General features: G+C 38.9%; 1 protein-coding gene across 2 annotated transcripts in view; it reads left to right on the top strand.

The window, feature by feature from the left end:
- Positions 1-16,986, top strand: part of LOC124153961 — a 53,685-nt gene that overhangs the window by 26,823 nt on the left and 9,876 nt on the right. For both annotated transcript variants that reach the window (XM_046527396.1, XM_046527395.1), the window contains exon 6: positions 4,513-4,619. In XM_046527396.1, the coding sequence (XP_046383352.1) occupies positions 4,513-4,619 (107 nt within the window). The remainder of the gene's footprint in view (positions 1-4,512; positions 4,620-16,986) is intronic.

Raw genomic sequence — 16,986 nt, 5'->3', positions numbered from 1 at the left:
TCATCACAATCAATATCAAAACCAGCTTCACACTCCTTAGCTAAAGGTGTTGACACCCCAGTCTCATTCATAATATCAAATAACTCTAACATTTGACTCACTTGGGCAGATTGGTCGAACACAACCGTCTCACTGTCAGGCATAGTTAGATGAACAGAAAGAAATTGGGTGTCAGAGCCCAACATTTTGACATCCAACTTTTCTTTAATCTTGCCCTTAAAACCTTCAATCATAGACTTTTTCCCAACAATCAAAAAATCGTCAACATACACGGCCACAATGAGATCCTTAGTTTCATTTACATATACACATGAATCACTCAAACAAGGTTTCAAGTCCATACCCTTCAAAATATTGTTTATGTGTTTGAACTACATTCTCCCTGCTTGCTTCAACCCATAGAGACTTTTCTTTAGTTTGCACACATATTGGTTCCTATTCTTTCCCTCAATTTCAAAAAATTCAGGTTGCTCCATATATTTGTCCTCATCTAAGACACTGTTCAGGTAAGCGCACTCAACATCAATGTGTTCATAACACCATTCATTCTCAGCACAGAGAGCAAGTAAAATCCTCAATGTTCTACGTGTTACAAATGGACTGAAGGTTTCAGTGAAGTCCACCCCAGGTCTCTGCCAGAATCCCCTTGCTACAAGTCTAGCCTTAGGTCTGTTTGAGTCCCTTTTAATGCTTAGAACCCACTTACAATCGATCACATTTGTATTTGACGGTCTCTTGACAATGTCCCAGACATCCCTTTTGTAAAGGTTCTCTAATTCAGCCTCCATAGCTAATCTCCATTTTCCAGATTCATTTCCCCTTAAGGCATCATTTACAGAAATGGACACACACAGATCTTGAGCCCTACAAATCATTGCAATGTTCCCACAACAAGAATGAGTCTTTTCTTTTCGAAGTCTGGAAGACCTCCTAGGAGCAAGTACATTTTCAACTCCCAAGTTAACCCCATCGTCAAGTACCCCCTCATGATTTTCATCTCCATTCATCAAGTTCTCCAAGAAAAAATCACCATCTCCTTCCTCATACTCACCATCACTCTGGACTTCAGGCTCATCCGGGTCAAAGGTCCCTTCATCATCCACATACCATATCCAATCATTACATCTCCTTGGAATGTGAGTGATTTCACACACCTCTTTACACGGGAACACCCTCTCCTCAAAACGTGCATGACATGATATAATGACACTCCTACTTTTTGGCAAATAGATTCTGTACCCCTTCACTTCTCTATCATATCCCACAAAAATACCTTCATCTGCCCTACTGCCAAACTTATTTCCAGTTGGACTCACCAGATACCAGACCTTACAACCAAACACCCGCAATCTAGAAAGCTCCCCTTGGATGTCAGCCTTCTCTCCTTTCCATAATTCCAAGGGAATTTTGTTCTCAATTGCAGACGATGGACACAAATTTCTGATATGACATGCTGAACTTATTGCTTCAGCCCACAAGAAAACAGGAAGCCCTGCTTGAATAAGCAAACACCTTGCCATTTCCACTAGTGTTCTATTGGCACGTTCAGACACACCATTTTGCTCGGGGTTTCTAGGCACACTTTTCTGATGCAGAATACCCTCAGCCTTCAAATAATTCTCAAACTCAACACTTGTGTATTCGCCACCATTGTCTGATTGAAAAGCACTTATTTTCACCTGATGCTGAGCCTCAACCTCTCTCTGGTATTCTCTAAAGCATTTAAATACTTCACTTTTTTTCTTGATTATCCTGACATTTGTGAATCGAGAGAAATCATCAATGAAGGTCACAAAATAATGACTTCCCCCCAACGATTGACACTGTGCCCTGCCACTTACGTCACTGTGGACAATTTCTAAAGGGCGTTCACAATTGTGATGAGCAACTTTCGGAAATGGCAACTTAGTCATTTTACCCTTCACACAGACTTCACATAACTCATCGTCCCTTTTGGAATCCTCTTTCTTGAGATCAAGACCTGGGATTCTGTTCATAGCACCTTCATGGAGATGTCCTAATCTCTCGTGCCACAACGTACTCTTGAAGGCTTTGGCCTGAAATACTTCGATTTCTGTACCACCATTGCACTCATCGTTGACAGAAACATTTGCGACGTAGTTCTCATCTGGCTCAGTCTCTAAATAATATACATCATTTTCTACTAAGGCATTGAACAACACATCACCGTCATCATGCTCTCCAATAGCTTCATTTAATCTGAACACGGTCTGTACACCTTTCTTTGCCAGCTGTCTGACAGACACAAGATTCACGTCCAACTCAGGTACCCACAGAGCATTTGATAGTGACAAGGTCCAGCCCCCACAAGAGTTTGCTAACTTGATGACAATAGTTCCCTTCCCCTTCACGGCCAGACATCCCTTTCCAATCTTTACTTCTCCGGTGGCAGGTTGGAAATCGAAGAAGCGGTGACGGTCTGGCGTCATGTGGTTCGAAGCACATGAATCTAGGTAACTAACACACTTTCTTTGGGAGCAAGCCAAAGCAAACGCAGATATGAGTCCTTTAAACTTCGGCTTGTCCCCTCCTTTCTCGTGTCTCTCCCGTGACTCCTCGCCTTTTCCTTTCCTTTCCTCCGACTTGTCTCCCCTCGGCGCACCACACTGGTAAGAAATGTGGCCCCACTTACCACACTTATAGCATTTCTGATCAGCAGTGCTCCTCTGCTTTCCGTTGTTGGCTGCTCTCGTCCTGCTGAACTTCCGCGCTGCCAACGCACTGCCATGCTCAGAGGACTCCGCAGCATTAATCCTTCTCTCCTCAAGCAGAATGTCTGACTTCACCGCCCTCGACGTCAGTCTCTCATTGATCTTTGTTATTCTCACATACGTAGAATACTGTGGATCCTTCACGAGTCCCGCCAATATAAAAGAGGCCACAACGTGGTCTTGGAATACGATGCCGTTTTTGGTTAATTTACCGCAGAGCTCCTGTATCCTCCCAGTGTACGCTGAGATGTCCATCGCCTCTGTCTTCTCAATGCTACCCAGCTCTCGGAGACACATAGCTCTATCCATGGATGTAGCCCTCCCATGAATCTCTTCTAAGGTGTCCCAACACTCCTTGGCTGACCTCAAATGGCTGATGTCTGTGAGGTACTCCGGGCGCACATGCCGGAAAATGTATGCGCGAGCCTTGTTGTCCTTGCGCATATTTTCTGGTCTCTTCAACTCGTCTGCACTCAGCCCCGGGTTGATTGCGTCCCAGCAGTTCAGAAAAATCATCGACGCCTCCGACATGGTCCTCCAATATTCGTAATTATCCTTGCTCAGGATTGGATTCATTTGCCTAACCGAATCCAGCAACTCATCTTGATCCGCCATGGTCTCGCCTTTTCTATTATGTCCAATTTACCGAATCACTAACGTCTATCACCACACAGCACGATCCCTGGGCCCATAACCTGTTATAGGGAGTTATGGCAGTGGTAATAAGATTCACACAGCGTTAGTTCAACAAGATATATTCGGATATAAACGGATACAACTCAATTGTATATTAGGCGCGAACACAGAGACCACTAGCGTGCACCGGAAGTGCGCGCGCACACAATCGACAATCATCCAATACAATCGATAGTATCGAACAATCGATACAGGATCATAGCAGACAGACATAAAGAAACTATTGAGCACACCCTTCAACAAAAATAGTGGACAATGGGTTCACTCATCTAAGAGAAATTTAACAGAGGTCAGAGGAACAAAAATTTACAGAAATAATTGGCTGAATCCTATTCCCTGGCAATTGCATAGCGGCAAAGTCTGTGATGGAGCAATATGTGGTGCAGATATTGAGAATAAATTTTTATTTTGTAAGAGGCAGAATGCGAAACTATTTTTCCCATTTACTTCACGTTTTTTGGATGAATTTTTTCACAGGTTATTGCTGCTCTTACGAAATGAGCAGGCATTATTACTGTATGTGTAACAGAGCGAATGGGCACCGTGACTTTAAAATCAAATAAAACTATAGCGATATCTACACTGCACAAACGTTCAACAATCGCCCACCGAATCAAATCTGCTCATCCAGTACTACTAGGGCTCATCCAGTACTACTAGGGCTCATCCAGTACTACAAGGGCTATTAGATGAGTGGATTTGATTCGGTGGGTGATTGTTGAGCGTTTGTGGAGTGGAGGTATCGATTACGTATTTTGTAAATATTTCATAAAAAATGTGAAGTTTTTTATGCATCTGGAAAGAAATGAATCTCTGAATTTTTGGTGCTGTGAGCTTCTTCATGATGAGAGTTTACTGTTGTTTCGGCTTCTGCTCTTGCACTGAGAGCCGCTTGTGGCATCTGTACTCCCTTATTTCAGGGAGGGCTGAGGCCCTCTCAGCCACTACGTATGCCACATAATAACTAAAAATCTAAACAGTGAACATATCTACTCCATAATATTTTTAGACTTGCATTAATCATGAAAAAACAAAGCCTTACATTGTGACTCTACTAATATCAACTATTTTCCCCGATGAATAGAGGAAGGAAATGAAGTACATGCTGTTGATCTTGATGCGATATCCTCCACTCTCGTCAGCGGTGGGAAAGATTCCACAGTAAGGCTTTATGACACACTGACAAAAAAAGTAAGACTGTTCATAGCAATTAATTACCTTTTTATCGCAAGACATGCTGTATAATAACTTTTTCAATTAAAGTCATGTAAAATAGACCATTGTTTTATGATGATTATGTGTCCCTTTGACCATAAAATTGATTATAAAATAAACCTGTACAATACTCATAGGATAAATGTCTATTCAACTTATTACTATAGGTCCGTGAATTTTGCGAGACGCGATATCGTGAAATAACACGAAATCGGTAAATAAAGAAATTTCGCGTTTATTTCTCGCGAAGGAATTTTAAAATGCCAAAATCTAGTGATAATGTTCATACCAGGGCAAGTGAATACAGCTGAGAAGGGTTTTATGTGAAAGACAGAGTATTACTGTGCAAAGTTTGTGATAAAAGATTTGGATTTGAAAGATGTGACACATTGTTAAAGCACATCAGTAACGACACACATAAAGGTGCGAAAGAAAGGGGACCCGCAGAATGACAGCTATCATTTGAACACACAGTCACTCAGTCAAAGAAAGCAAAGGAGAAGCTTGTTGTTGCTACTACAGAAGAATTTTTAAAGGCTTTATTTAGTGTAGAGAAACTTGACAATGCAAAAATTCTGGAATGGCTCTCAAAGTATACACATATGAGGTACATAGTGGGAATTTGCCATTTGCCGATAGTATTCACCAAGACTACTTACTTGAACCATTCATATACCTTGAACCAACATAAGTTGAACCATTTCTTTAATTTAGTTTTATCAGAAATTTTGTACAATCGAAATTGTGTTAAATGTTATGTAAAATGCTTAATAAAAGTATAAGTATTCATGAAATGTTTACCATAAAATAGTAAAACGCCTATAAACGTGGGAAAATTGTAGCATTATAATAACACCGCCAAGATGTTCTATAACTCCGAAATCACATGATTTTAAAACGAATTTTTGCAAAAAATAAAACCACTTTCACAGATCTCTACTTATTACACATCACTGCCATGTACATATATCTAATTTACGATACGATATATCTAATTTCGACCTAATCGATTGAGATTAGCCTGAGTGCCGTGTTCCTGCGCGCTTCGTATCAAATCGTACGTGCTTAGTAGCGGACATTCACATGCTGCGTATGCGCTTCGTCGACTGGCCGCGAATGGAAATTATCCATTGACGAAAAGCGACGGAGCGGCACAGTATCCCCTTAGTCAATGGGTACTATGTACATACGAATTAGATACGGAGGGTTCTGTGCCGTCTGGGTTACTTTTAAACTTTAGGCTTAAGTATTCTACAATCAGTGTTTTTTTAATACAGCAATTTTGTTGGAAAGGGACAGAATGTGAGACTAGCTGATCTACTAAGTACAATCCTAGGAATAACCTATGTAATGGTAATCCTTAATCGTGCACGCACCACGGCGCTTATTTTTAAATATAGGAAAGGCTTATCTTGAGGTATTTATCAACTATTTTTCTAGTGCGTACTTTCTTCAAGCAAATTGTGGCATCAACATGTATATGATAATGCTACAAATTGGCCCTATTTACACTATTTTGGAAGTACGTGAGAATCACTTACGGCCTGCAAGTTTTACTCCAGGTAACCTACTTCCTCGTCCCTGGCTGGTGATGTTGCGATAAAGATGTAGGGCAAGACGAGGTGCAGGACCTATTAGTTGACCAAAACTACGGCCCGGGAGCACCCGATTCAGGGTTTAGAGCTGAGGGAGCGGCTAAATTATGCGCAAAGTATTTTACCTCCCTAATAGATGCGCAAAGTATTTCCCTCCCTAAAAAAGGGCGAATATTGGTTAAAATTGACTTTCAATTTAATCTCTGTCCGTTGTTGTTATTGGAAACCTTACCAATGGAGGCATTCATGGATAGGGAACAGTCGTACTATTAAGTCACTCTTTAAGTTGGTTGTCCTTCTCCTATGAAAAAATTGTATAAAACCTGTATAAAATTGTATAAAAATTTTGTATACATTCTGTATAGAGTTATATACAAGTTGTATACAGTCTCTATACAGATTGTATAAAATCTCTATACAGATTTTATACAGTCTGTATACGTTATATACAAAAATGAGTGTATACAATTTGTATAAAAATATACATTTTATACAAATTATATACAGGCTGTATAAGAATTGTATATGGGCTGTATAAAATTGTATATGGGCTGAATAAGAATTGCATACGGATTGTATGAAAGAAGACCTACCCTATGAAAAAATTGTATAAAACCTGTATAAAATTGTATAAAATTTTTGTATACATTCTGTATAGAATGTTATACAAGTTGTATACAGTCTCAATACAGATTGTATAAAATCTCTATACAGATGTTATACAGTCTGTATACAAGTTATATACAAAAATGAGTGTACATATACAATTTGTATAAAAATATGCATTTTTACACAAATTACATACACGCTGTATTAGAATTGTACATGGGCTGTATAAGAATTAAACATGGGCAGCATAAGAATTGTACATGGGCTGTATACGGGCTGAATAAGAATTGTATACAAACTGTATGAAAGAAGACCTAGGAATACCTCATCCAAAATAGGTGGAGTAATACTACCCATTTTCTTCCTCATTTCATCTCAGGTCATAAAGAAACACTCATAAAAATTATTCCAACAGACCATTTCCCTTACCACACTTCCTCTAGGAACCCACATGCATACAAAGGCATAAATAAAAATGGAGTGAATGCTGTCCAAAATATAACATTATAATCCTTTAAACATTGTTAAACTGAAAACTAACCAACCATTCAATACCAGATTTTTAAATGATAAATAGGGGATTCTCAAGTTAAACAGTGGAAATTAAGAATAGCATGTAATTAATTCAAAGTAAAACATCACTTACTCATAAAAAATTAAACGTCTACAAGGTACTTCCCACACAGCACACGGACACCTTTAAGACACGTTTAGGTTAGGACTGAATTTCGTTCGATACTAGTATCTAAATAATAGGTCCAGACAAGAATTTAAATAAATTAGGCTTCAATTCCGTACACAATATTTATTGGGCTTCTTTGGTGAAATAATACAACACAAGAAACTACATAAGTATTATGTACTTAATTTTCTTCTCCCCCTGCAACCGTGTTGTTGCTGTCACTTGGCGTGCCTTAGTGAGTTTCTGATAGCCACCTCCACATCTTTTTCAGGGACTGACATGCTCTCCTGCACTGCTACTGTAGTAATGAAGTATATAAAAAGTTCATTGTAGCAAGAAATTGTCTCTTGTAGGTAACAAGCAGATTACATAAGACAGGAAACTACAGTCTTATTTGTCTCGAGTTTAACATTCTTAAGGTTTCAAAATTAGGAAACCTGTCCATTTTAGGCCGTAAACATTTTAGAAACTTTTCTTTGGATTTTTCTTCTTCTTAAAAAAGAAAAGATTTTAAGTAAAAATATTAATATATTACATATTTATAAATGAAAGTTATAAAATATACTAGTAATACATATATTATAATTAAGAACATTTTTCATAGAGCAATTGTTGCACGACATATCCGAACGACAGAATACAACGAACACAACTAAAATGCAAGAATTTCCAAATGAATCGCTGCTACAATATTTTAAATCACCACTTTCAGTCCTGTACATCAACATCATGAAGCCACTTTTAACTAGAAATTACATCCAAAGAATTTCAGGGAGAAAGGGTACATACCTTAATGTTTTCCGTAGGGGTGAAATTGTCTCTACTTATCGCCAAAATACACCTCTTCTTCAATCCATGAAGATCTATAGGAAAGGTAAAAACTTGAACTTTGGGTCTAGTCCTGCAGGAGTTTCCTTCGCATACCGGCACCACACACGAGAAAGGCATATTTAACAAAAATGCCTCACAAACAAGTTTCTGAAGCCCACCGAATGAAATTAAAGAATAACGGAAACTTCACTATTCACAAAAACTCTAATTTTCACCAACTTAACCACAGAAATCCAAGGAATATGGTGAAACATAACATAAACCACGTAATCTCTAACGGCGATCCTGGGCGATCCTTCCGCGGGCTCTCTTTCTCGGTGGCTATGGCCCCATCCGCAAAAGAAAATAGTCCCACACCGGATATGAATTTTTTTATCCAGAGTATCCAGAAACGAAATGACTACTGTGTCATATATTAAATCACGAGTTTTTAGGAAATTTGGGCGTATGTGATACAATTTTATCGCTGCATATGAATTTGTCAGTGTACTGTTTAAAACCTTCGTACCGCTTCGTACGAACGGGACATGGGGACACTATGGAGATATGGACGCCCGCTAGTGACATTGAATCTTCCAAGTGGCATTGAATGGCTAACATTGATGGATCTCCAAGAATCTTGTTTAAAACGCGATTCATGATCTTTAGAAGCAATTGAACTCTTGAATGTGGAACATTATTTTGGTCCCCTACTAAGTTGATTTTTGGACTTCAGTTTTTGAGGCCTACTTTGAATTACTGTTATACAAATTGTATACATTGTGTACAAATTGTATACATTGTATACAAATTGTATACATTGTATACAAATTGTATATGCTGTATACAGCATGTGAATTAATACAGTTTATACAATTTATACCTGTATAAACTGTATAGAAATTTTATACGGTTTTATACAATTTTTTCATAGGGGTTAATAATGGCCGAAATATTAAAATCGAAACAGTAACTAATTTATTATAACAAAAAGAAGATTAATGCGACATGATCACTAAATATGTTAGTGCTATCGTAAAAATTTAAGCCTCTCCTAGATATGTAAAAAGTAAAAATAGAGACATTCTGCTTGCAACGATGAGGCCTAGCGATTTTTTTTGGCATTAAAAATTCCATTTTTTCCCGAAGAAACATTTCCATCGGTGTAAATATATTTATCCAATTAACAAATTGATAATTAATGAAGAAGAAAGCTTATGGAGCTATCTTTATCAGCTTCAACCTACGTAAAGAACTATTTAATGCCAATCAATTAAATATGGTGGAGACGTCAGAGTCGTGTTTTTTTTCCGGAAAATTGCCAGTTAATTTTTTTTTCATTTATTAATTCTTCTATATCGAACAAATATTTCAACAACTTAATATAAAGTCTCCTGAACGACGTTGAATCCCTAAAAAAAAGGGTTACGAGCGAGTTGATTTCTGTGTTCCTAATGGCGAAATCGCCCCAGCCGGCCTTATGGGGTTTACCATTGGAAGCCAGGCGTCATAATTACCCACTCTTTTAACGGGTAAATATTTTCAATTATCTACTCCAGTCAACTACGGGTTCAAAAAATAATCTCAAACGCCGCGACGACTTAACAACATCTACTCTCGTTTACTCAACTGAACATCGTAATGATTTCCTACGCTCCCGGGCGTAATCCTGTACACGCTCCCAATGCTCCCGAGTGCTCCCGCTTCAGACGCTACCGATTCGTGGTCCACTTTCGCTCCTATCGCTCCCAGTGCTACCCTACTGGATCACGGCTGGAGCGATTGTAGCATTTGTTAGTCGTTTGTTTTACTAGTATCGTCTGCTCGGATATTAGATCGTCTGAATTAGGGATTGTTATAGCCCCTTGTACTTTACTTAGCGTGTTAGAGAGGTCAGTAATATAAATGACAAAAAGAATATGGCCATGGGGTACACCACAAGAAATCTATTTAATATTAGATCTTCATTGGATACCATGATCGGGCACCACAGCAGACCGATGCTTGTCCTGAAGATTTTACCCACTGGTTTGCAAATCCTCTAACAACAAGGTGATAAACTTAAACTATAAAGAGCAGATCATATGATACATATTAAAGAAGATAAGACTGATTAAATACCTTATTAGAGAAATTTCAATTAAACGAAAAATAAGCCTAATTAACTTAACTCACCTAAAAGCCTGCGTTTAAACGATACAGGTACAAGTTAATGCCTATTTGCGTGAATTATTTTTGTGGACCGAAACGGAACATGTACGAATGTTTGAACCTAGCTAAAATAGGTTAAATTTGTCGATCATGCATTTGCACAAGTTGAGTGGTTACACGTGAAACCACTTAACGTGCAACAACGCAACCGTACGGTACCTACATTTCGTGTTCTTTCTCGCGTTCATACATTTAGACTTGTACGGATTTATGTAGGTGTAAAAGGGCCTTAAGTGGAGTGTCCTTTATACGATTTATCAACTGCACTCATGACATTGTATGACAGTCTCAAAAGCAGTCCTACACTTGAACCAATCTCGTCAACAACGAGCCTTAAGCATAAATGCAATGCGTGTCAACCTGACCTTAAGAAAATTACATAAGTAAAATACAACCGAACATTAATAATTGATTAAACTTCGGTTGAAGATTAGAGGAAGATATCATCATTTAACAGAGAATACAATCTTCATGGGGAAAGCTTGAAGAAAACCTAGGTTGGCCGCCAAAAAGCAACAAACGGAATGCTTTAACTAGAAGTTCACGTACCCTAACCTAAGAAGTCATATTCTATCTCAATTTCACGCAATATCAAGTTCAAATAACTAATAATTGATCTAAATAACAAATAAATCAATATAACTTACAAAATTAACATAATTCTTATATGTAACGGACGGAATTAATGCTTCGACCGGAAAGTTCACTCACTACATGTCTTATTAATTTCGAATAGCCATTTTCTATCTCCCCTTCTCGCTAGCTCAAGCTTAAACCACTAATAATTAAATAATATTATATATAATTAATTATCACAACAACAAATTTTATAAGATATCTTGGTCTTGCCGCTCAATTTCTTCCCCGATCTGGCCCGTGGCGACTCTGAATTGTGAAACGCATTGAGTTACAGCCATTTGCCTCACCGTAATATCCCCCGAATAGTTCTTTAACCATTTGTTTTTAGCATTTACTATCCAGGCTCTCTTAGCGACTTCTTCCATCAACTCCAAATGGTCATATTATTGCCGGTCAGGTCCACAATTGTTATGAACACCATTTTCTTTTGCCTTCCTTCCCGTTCAAATTCGCGCTGAAAACCGGTTCGCTCCAGCCTACCTACCTATTTCTTGGGAGCGTTTGTAGCGAGAGAGAAGCGAATAAAGTGACGTCATGCGTGACGTACGAGAACGCTACGGGAGCTTTTGTAGCTTCTACTGGACCAGGCAAAGACTCGCTTCCAGCGCTTCGGAGCACTGGGAGCTTGTACTGGACTACGCCCCCCGTGTCACGATCATAGATCTATATGAAAGATCTATGGTCACGATGACCCGTTCGTGAGTCGTTCCCGAGCTACCATGAAGATTCATACGTAGATAGTGATCATTCAAACGTAATGGTGGCCAGAAATCGACAATGGAGCGAAAGTGGCACCGCTCGATTTGTTGCAAGACTTTTGCAAATGATAGTACTTACAATGTCAATGTTGAAGTATGCACAAAATGTTTACTAAGGATTTTGAAGTAAAATAATATAAAATTGTATCTTCAAACTGTTAGGTATGCATTTCAAAATTGCATTACATGCAGTTTGTCATGTGATACATACTTCAAAGGCTGTGGAAGCTTAAAATATAGGCTCTGAAAGGTTTATTTGAAAGGTATTGGATATGAAAAGTAAAACAATGGATTATGATATAAAATTTTAACGGAGAATTAATGTCCAGAAAAAAATCTTGTGTACAGTCTGGACTGTACTAGAGGGGAGAATATTTGGTAAGTTGGGGAAGGGATGGAGAGGGTAGTTATTCTAGATGGAATTAAAAGGGAAAAGTACTAACTAAAAATAAAGTACTGAAGTACTAAGTCTCCAACCTTATAGAAAATTGAAATGGGAGGTCCAATATGGCAAAGGAGACAGGTCAGGTTAATTCATTAAATGTTCTGTGTAAACCTACCTGAACCAGCAGGATACTTCAATAAATAGAGCAATGAGATGGTTGTATTGCTTTTATATCTTGAAATTTGCTAGATCGCTCATAGTATTTTTATTTTCGTATGGAATAAAAATTGAAATTCACTAAAACACAATAGATGCCACAAAGTGTGCTAAAGTGAAACTGAAAGTATGATACAGTGAAGTTGGAACAAGGATATACTTTAGCATCTCTACCTATTAGGTGAAATTATCATCCATAAAAATGAGCGCCATTTAAAATTTCTTATGTGCAGCTTGTTAAAAGAATCCATTCTTAAATCAATCCATCATAAATGATGGTCTACTTTACCATTGCATGAGTTCACAAAATATTATTACTGTTTTGAATTATAGTCTAGTTTTCATGCATGGTTACACTTTTTGTGAATAAGAATTACTTCTTTGTGTAATTATTGACCACGCTGTCTCTGAAAAGTTCTCCCAGAAATTTGTGCCCTACTTCATGTGAGAATAAGAGGTTTGAGTAGTTGTGCGTGTAATTGTGGTAATATAACTTGACAATCTTAGCGGTGTCTCATTAGCTGTGCGAAGGACCACAAGTTTTAACCCAGATTACCTTAGTGGCTGGAGACAGTAGGAAGTGGAGATGGCGTTGGTGCAAGGGACCTGCCGACGGGCAAAATAGCAGATGATGACCTTAGTAAGGTTGCTTCAGCCTCGTAAAGGATACCGTATGGGTGGTCTGTGGTGATCCTTGGTGGAGAAGTAACATTCCTATAAACCACCACAGAAGTGTGAATCTGGTAATAACCTGACATCCTTAGGGCTGGTTTTATAATGTCTGGTTAAAATTTTGTGGAGTATGAAAACTGGAGAACTGTATGAAAACTCCCCCCTCCTAGACATTCCACTATTACACCCCAAAAAATCCTTGTGACGCCAACCCACGCTCTTCTTTGTAACTACCTCTGGTTTTTCCCCTATCCCTTCCCTCCTTCACCATTCCCGTCACTTACCTCTCCCCTCTCCCCTTCCCCTCCAATCACCCGACCACAGAGTATATATACCGGCAAATTCTGATGTGTATCACTAGTCTTGAAAATGGTACAGTGTAACCGAAACTAGTCGGCAATAAAGTGTGTGTTTTTTGTAGAAAAGCTAAGAAATTTCCTTCCAAACATTAAATATGGAATTCTACAAAGTAAAGGCCTCAACAATTCAGTGCATCAAGTCTGCTAGCACCGCAGTACAGGCCAAGTGGTACAAGAAATTGACTATTAAATTCCGAGTTATCATGATTAACATATATTTCAACAGTAGATGTCTAGCCCGTAACCTCATTCCCAAATATGTGAATCTCCGGAGCAACTCAACTTCACCAGCCGCTTTCTACGCCTTGGAAGCAGCCAAGAAGACCTGGATCAAGAAGGAACTGCAATATTGGTACGCGAAACGAAACAATGTAGCCGTATATAGATATCTTCTGTACACAGAACTGACGAAGTCCTTTCATTGGGCTGAGTGGACGGTGTTTGACGACCGAGAGAGGGGTTTGGCAAGTGAAATTGCCTATAAGAAGTTGCAGACGGTAAAGAAGAAACTACGAAACTTGGAGAGACAACTGGAGAAACAACAACAACGACGACAACAACCTGGAGAAACAGCAACACCGTCAAGGAAAGAAACTGCAGAATCAACAAGGATTGCAACTGTAAGTCCCATGCCCCAAACGTTCCACCAAAGAGTAATTAACTTATCACAGCACCATTTCCAACCTGCAGAGATTAAACTACTTGAAAAAGGCCTTAAATACTGTCCGAACCTTAAAAACAAAACCGAAGATTTTGAAGACCTAGTAGTGGATTGTGAAGTCGCTTTAAAACGAGAAGATCACATGATCAAGAGTGTTTTTGCCAATAGCATAAATTCATTGTTTAAAAAAGAGTGGCGGCATGATAACGAGAAACCATCTGCCCGGGACCGAGAAAGAGCCATAATAAATTCAATCAAGAAATCATTTAAAGCAGCGAACGTGGTAGCCATTAAAGCAGACAAAGGGAACGCAACAGTGATCATGGACCAACAGATTTACATTGACAAATGTTTAGAATTTATTGCAAAAAATCATGTGCAACTGTTAGAAAAAGATCCCACCAAGAAATGCCAAGCAGAGTGTAAAAGTGCTATTTCCAAAATAAAAATGGTCCTCACCCGAATTGAAAAGTGGAATGTAACAGAGATGAATCCCACTGCCCCCAGATTTTATGGCATGCCCAAAGTGCACAAACCTTCCATTCCCATCCGCCCGGTGGTCTCAGGCATAGGCTCCCCAGTGCATTCCCTATCCAAAGTTGTGAAGTGCAAATTCATGGAACATTCCAATTTCCTTGCAAAACACAGTATTAAGAATTCCATAGAATTGACAACATTCTTATCAAAAGTAACACCGCCTAAAAATTCTATGCTAGTTTCCTTTGACGTGGTGAACTTATTCACGAGTGTTCCAAGAGATGAAGCAGTGCTCCTGGCCAAGGAAGTGCTACACGAAGCTAAAACGCCACAACTCATTTGCGACGAACTAATATCTTTATTGAAAGTGTGTACAAATCAAAATTATTTCATGTTTAACGGAAACTTCTACCTACAAAGAGACGGTTTAGCTATGGGCTCCCTATTGTCACCTTTGCTATCCGAAATATTTTTGAACAATTTAGAAAAGAAACTTTTCAATAGTGACCACCCCCTCCTAAAGAATGTTCATTATTGGTTCCGCTATGTAGATGACATACTTTGTTTATGGACGGGAACGAAGAGGCAACTAAGAAATTTTTTACACCTTATCAATGCTTTAAATTCAAATATCAAGTTCACTATGGAGTTACAAGAGGGCAGCACTCTAAATTATTTAGATCTAAATATTTCCATTAAAGACGGCGAGCATAAGTTCTCCATTTACCGAAAGTCAACTTATACAGACCAAGTCATCCACGCAACTTCCAAGCATGCCATAACCCAAAAATTGTCAGCCTTTCATTGCATGCTGCATAGAGCTTTGTCGATCCCTTTAGAGCCCTCAGATCTCCTTTCAGAAATTACCACCATCAAAAAAATCGCGATAGCCAATGGTTACACCGAAAAATTGATCAACGATTTGTTTGAAAGCAAAAAGAGAAAATTCTTACTCAGAGGTATTTACTCAACCACCCCCACGGATCAACAGTCATGGCGACGTATAAAATATTTAGGCCAACCTTCTATTAAATTGGAAAAATTACTCAAAGTAATCAACATAAAACCGGCCTTTTACAATAATTCTAACCTGAAGAGCATGCTACCTTCAGTCAAGGACCCCACTGACTCAGCCCTCAAGAGCGGGGTCTACCAATTAAGGTGTGGTGATTGTGACTCCAAATACATAGAACAAACAGGAAGAAGTTTGACCGTACGAGTGGAGGAACACCGGCGCGATTACTACAACAACACTGGGATGTCCCAATTCGCTACCCATCTTCGGGAGGAAGGCCACCAAGCGGATTTTACCCCGGAATTGCTGCACCGAGTCAAAAAAGGAACACAGCTGGACATCAGAGAACAGTTGGAAATTTTAAAAATTGTAAAGAGGAAAGAACCCATTGCTAATGACCACCTTTTCCCTTTCCACTCCCCCCTCCTAGACATTCCACTATTACACCCCAAAAAATCCTTGTGACGCCAACCCACGCTCTTCTTTGTAACTACCTCTGGTTTTTCCCCTATCCCTTCCCTCCTTCACCATTCCCGTCACTTACCTCTCCCCTCTCCCCTTCCCCTCCAATCACCCGACCACAGAGTATATATACCGGCAAATTCTGATGTGTATCACTAGTCTTGAAAATGGTACAGTGTAACCGAAACTAGTCGGCAATAAAGTGTGTGTTTTTTGTAGAAAAGCTAAGAAATTTCCTTCCAAACATTAAATATGGAATTCTACAAAGTAAAGGCCTCAACAATTCAGTGCATGAAAACTGGAGTTAACTAATCCTTGAATTTGAGATCATGGGTTTAACAAAATGTTATTCTGAACTTCTATAACTTACTGCAACTAACTAATGCTGTCGAGCCAAGGTTTTGGCTGTAACATCTTCTGGTTACCGCTAACCAGACATTATAAAACCAGCCCTTAGTGGGGTCCATCAGCTTTGCAAAGGTTACCTTGGTGAGGTCCCAAACAGCATTGCAAAGGTTTCCATTAGGTCGGTGGGTATGTGGCTGTGGTATTCCCTGGCAAGGAAGTAATGTTCCCAATAACTATCACTGGAGGATATTTTTGTTTTGGTTTGCTGAGGGGTGCCAAATTTTACGGACATTGGAGGCCCTTTTTTAACCATGTATCTATTGAGGCCGTGGAGTGCATTTCCCTTTACTTAAGAGAACAGAGGCTTTATTATTATATTTCAATTTTGTATTCAATCTTGAGAATTAATTTTATTCATCTTTCATCAGTGCCGGCTTAATCCTT

This window comes from Ischnura elegans, chromosome 2, assembly GCF_921293095.1.
Source record: "Ischnura elegans chromosome 2, ioIscEleg1.1, whole genome shotgun sequence".
NCBI classification, from domain to species: Eukaryota; Metazoa; Arthropoda; class Insecta; order Odonata; family Coenagrionidae; genus Ischnura; species Ischnura elegans.
This window is presented reverse-complemented; position numbering and strand designations above follow the sequence as displayed.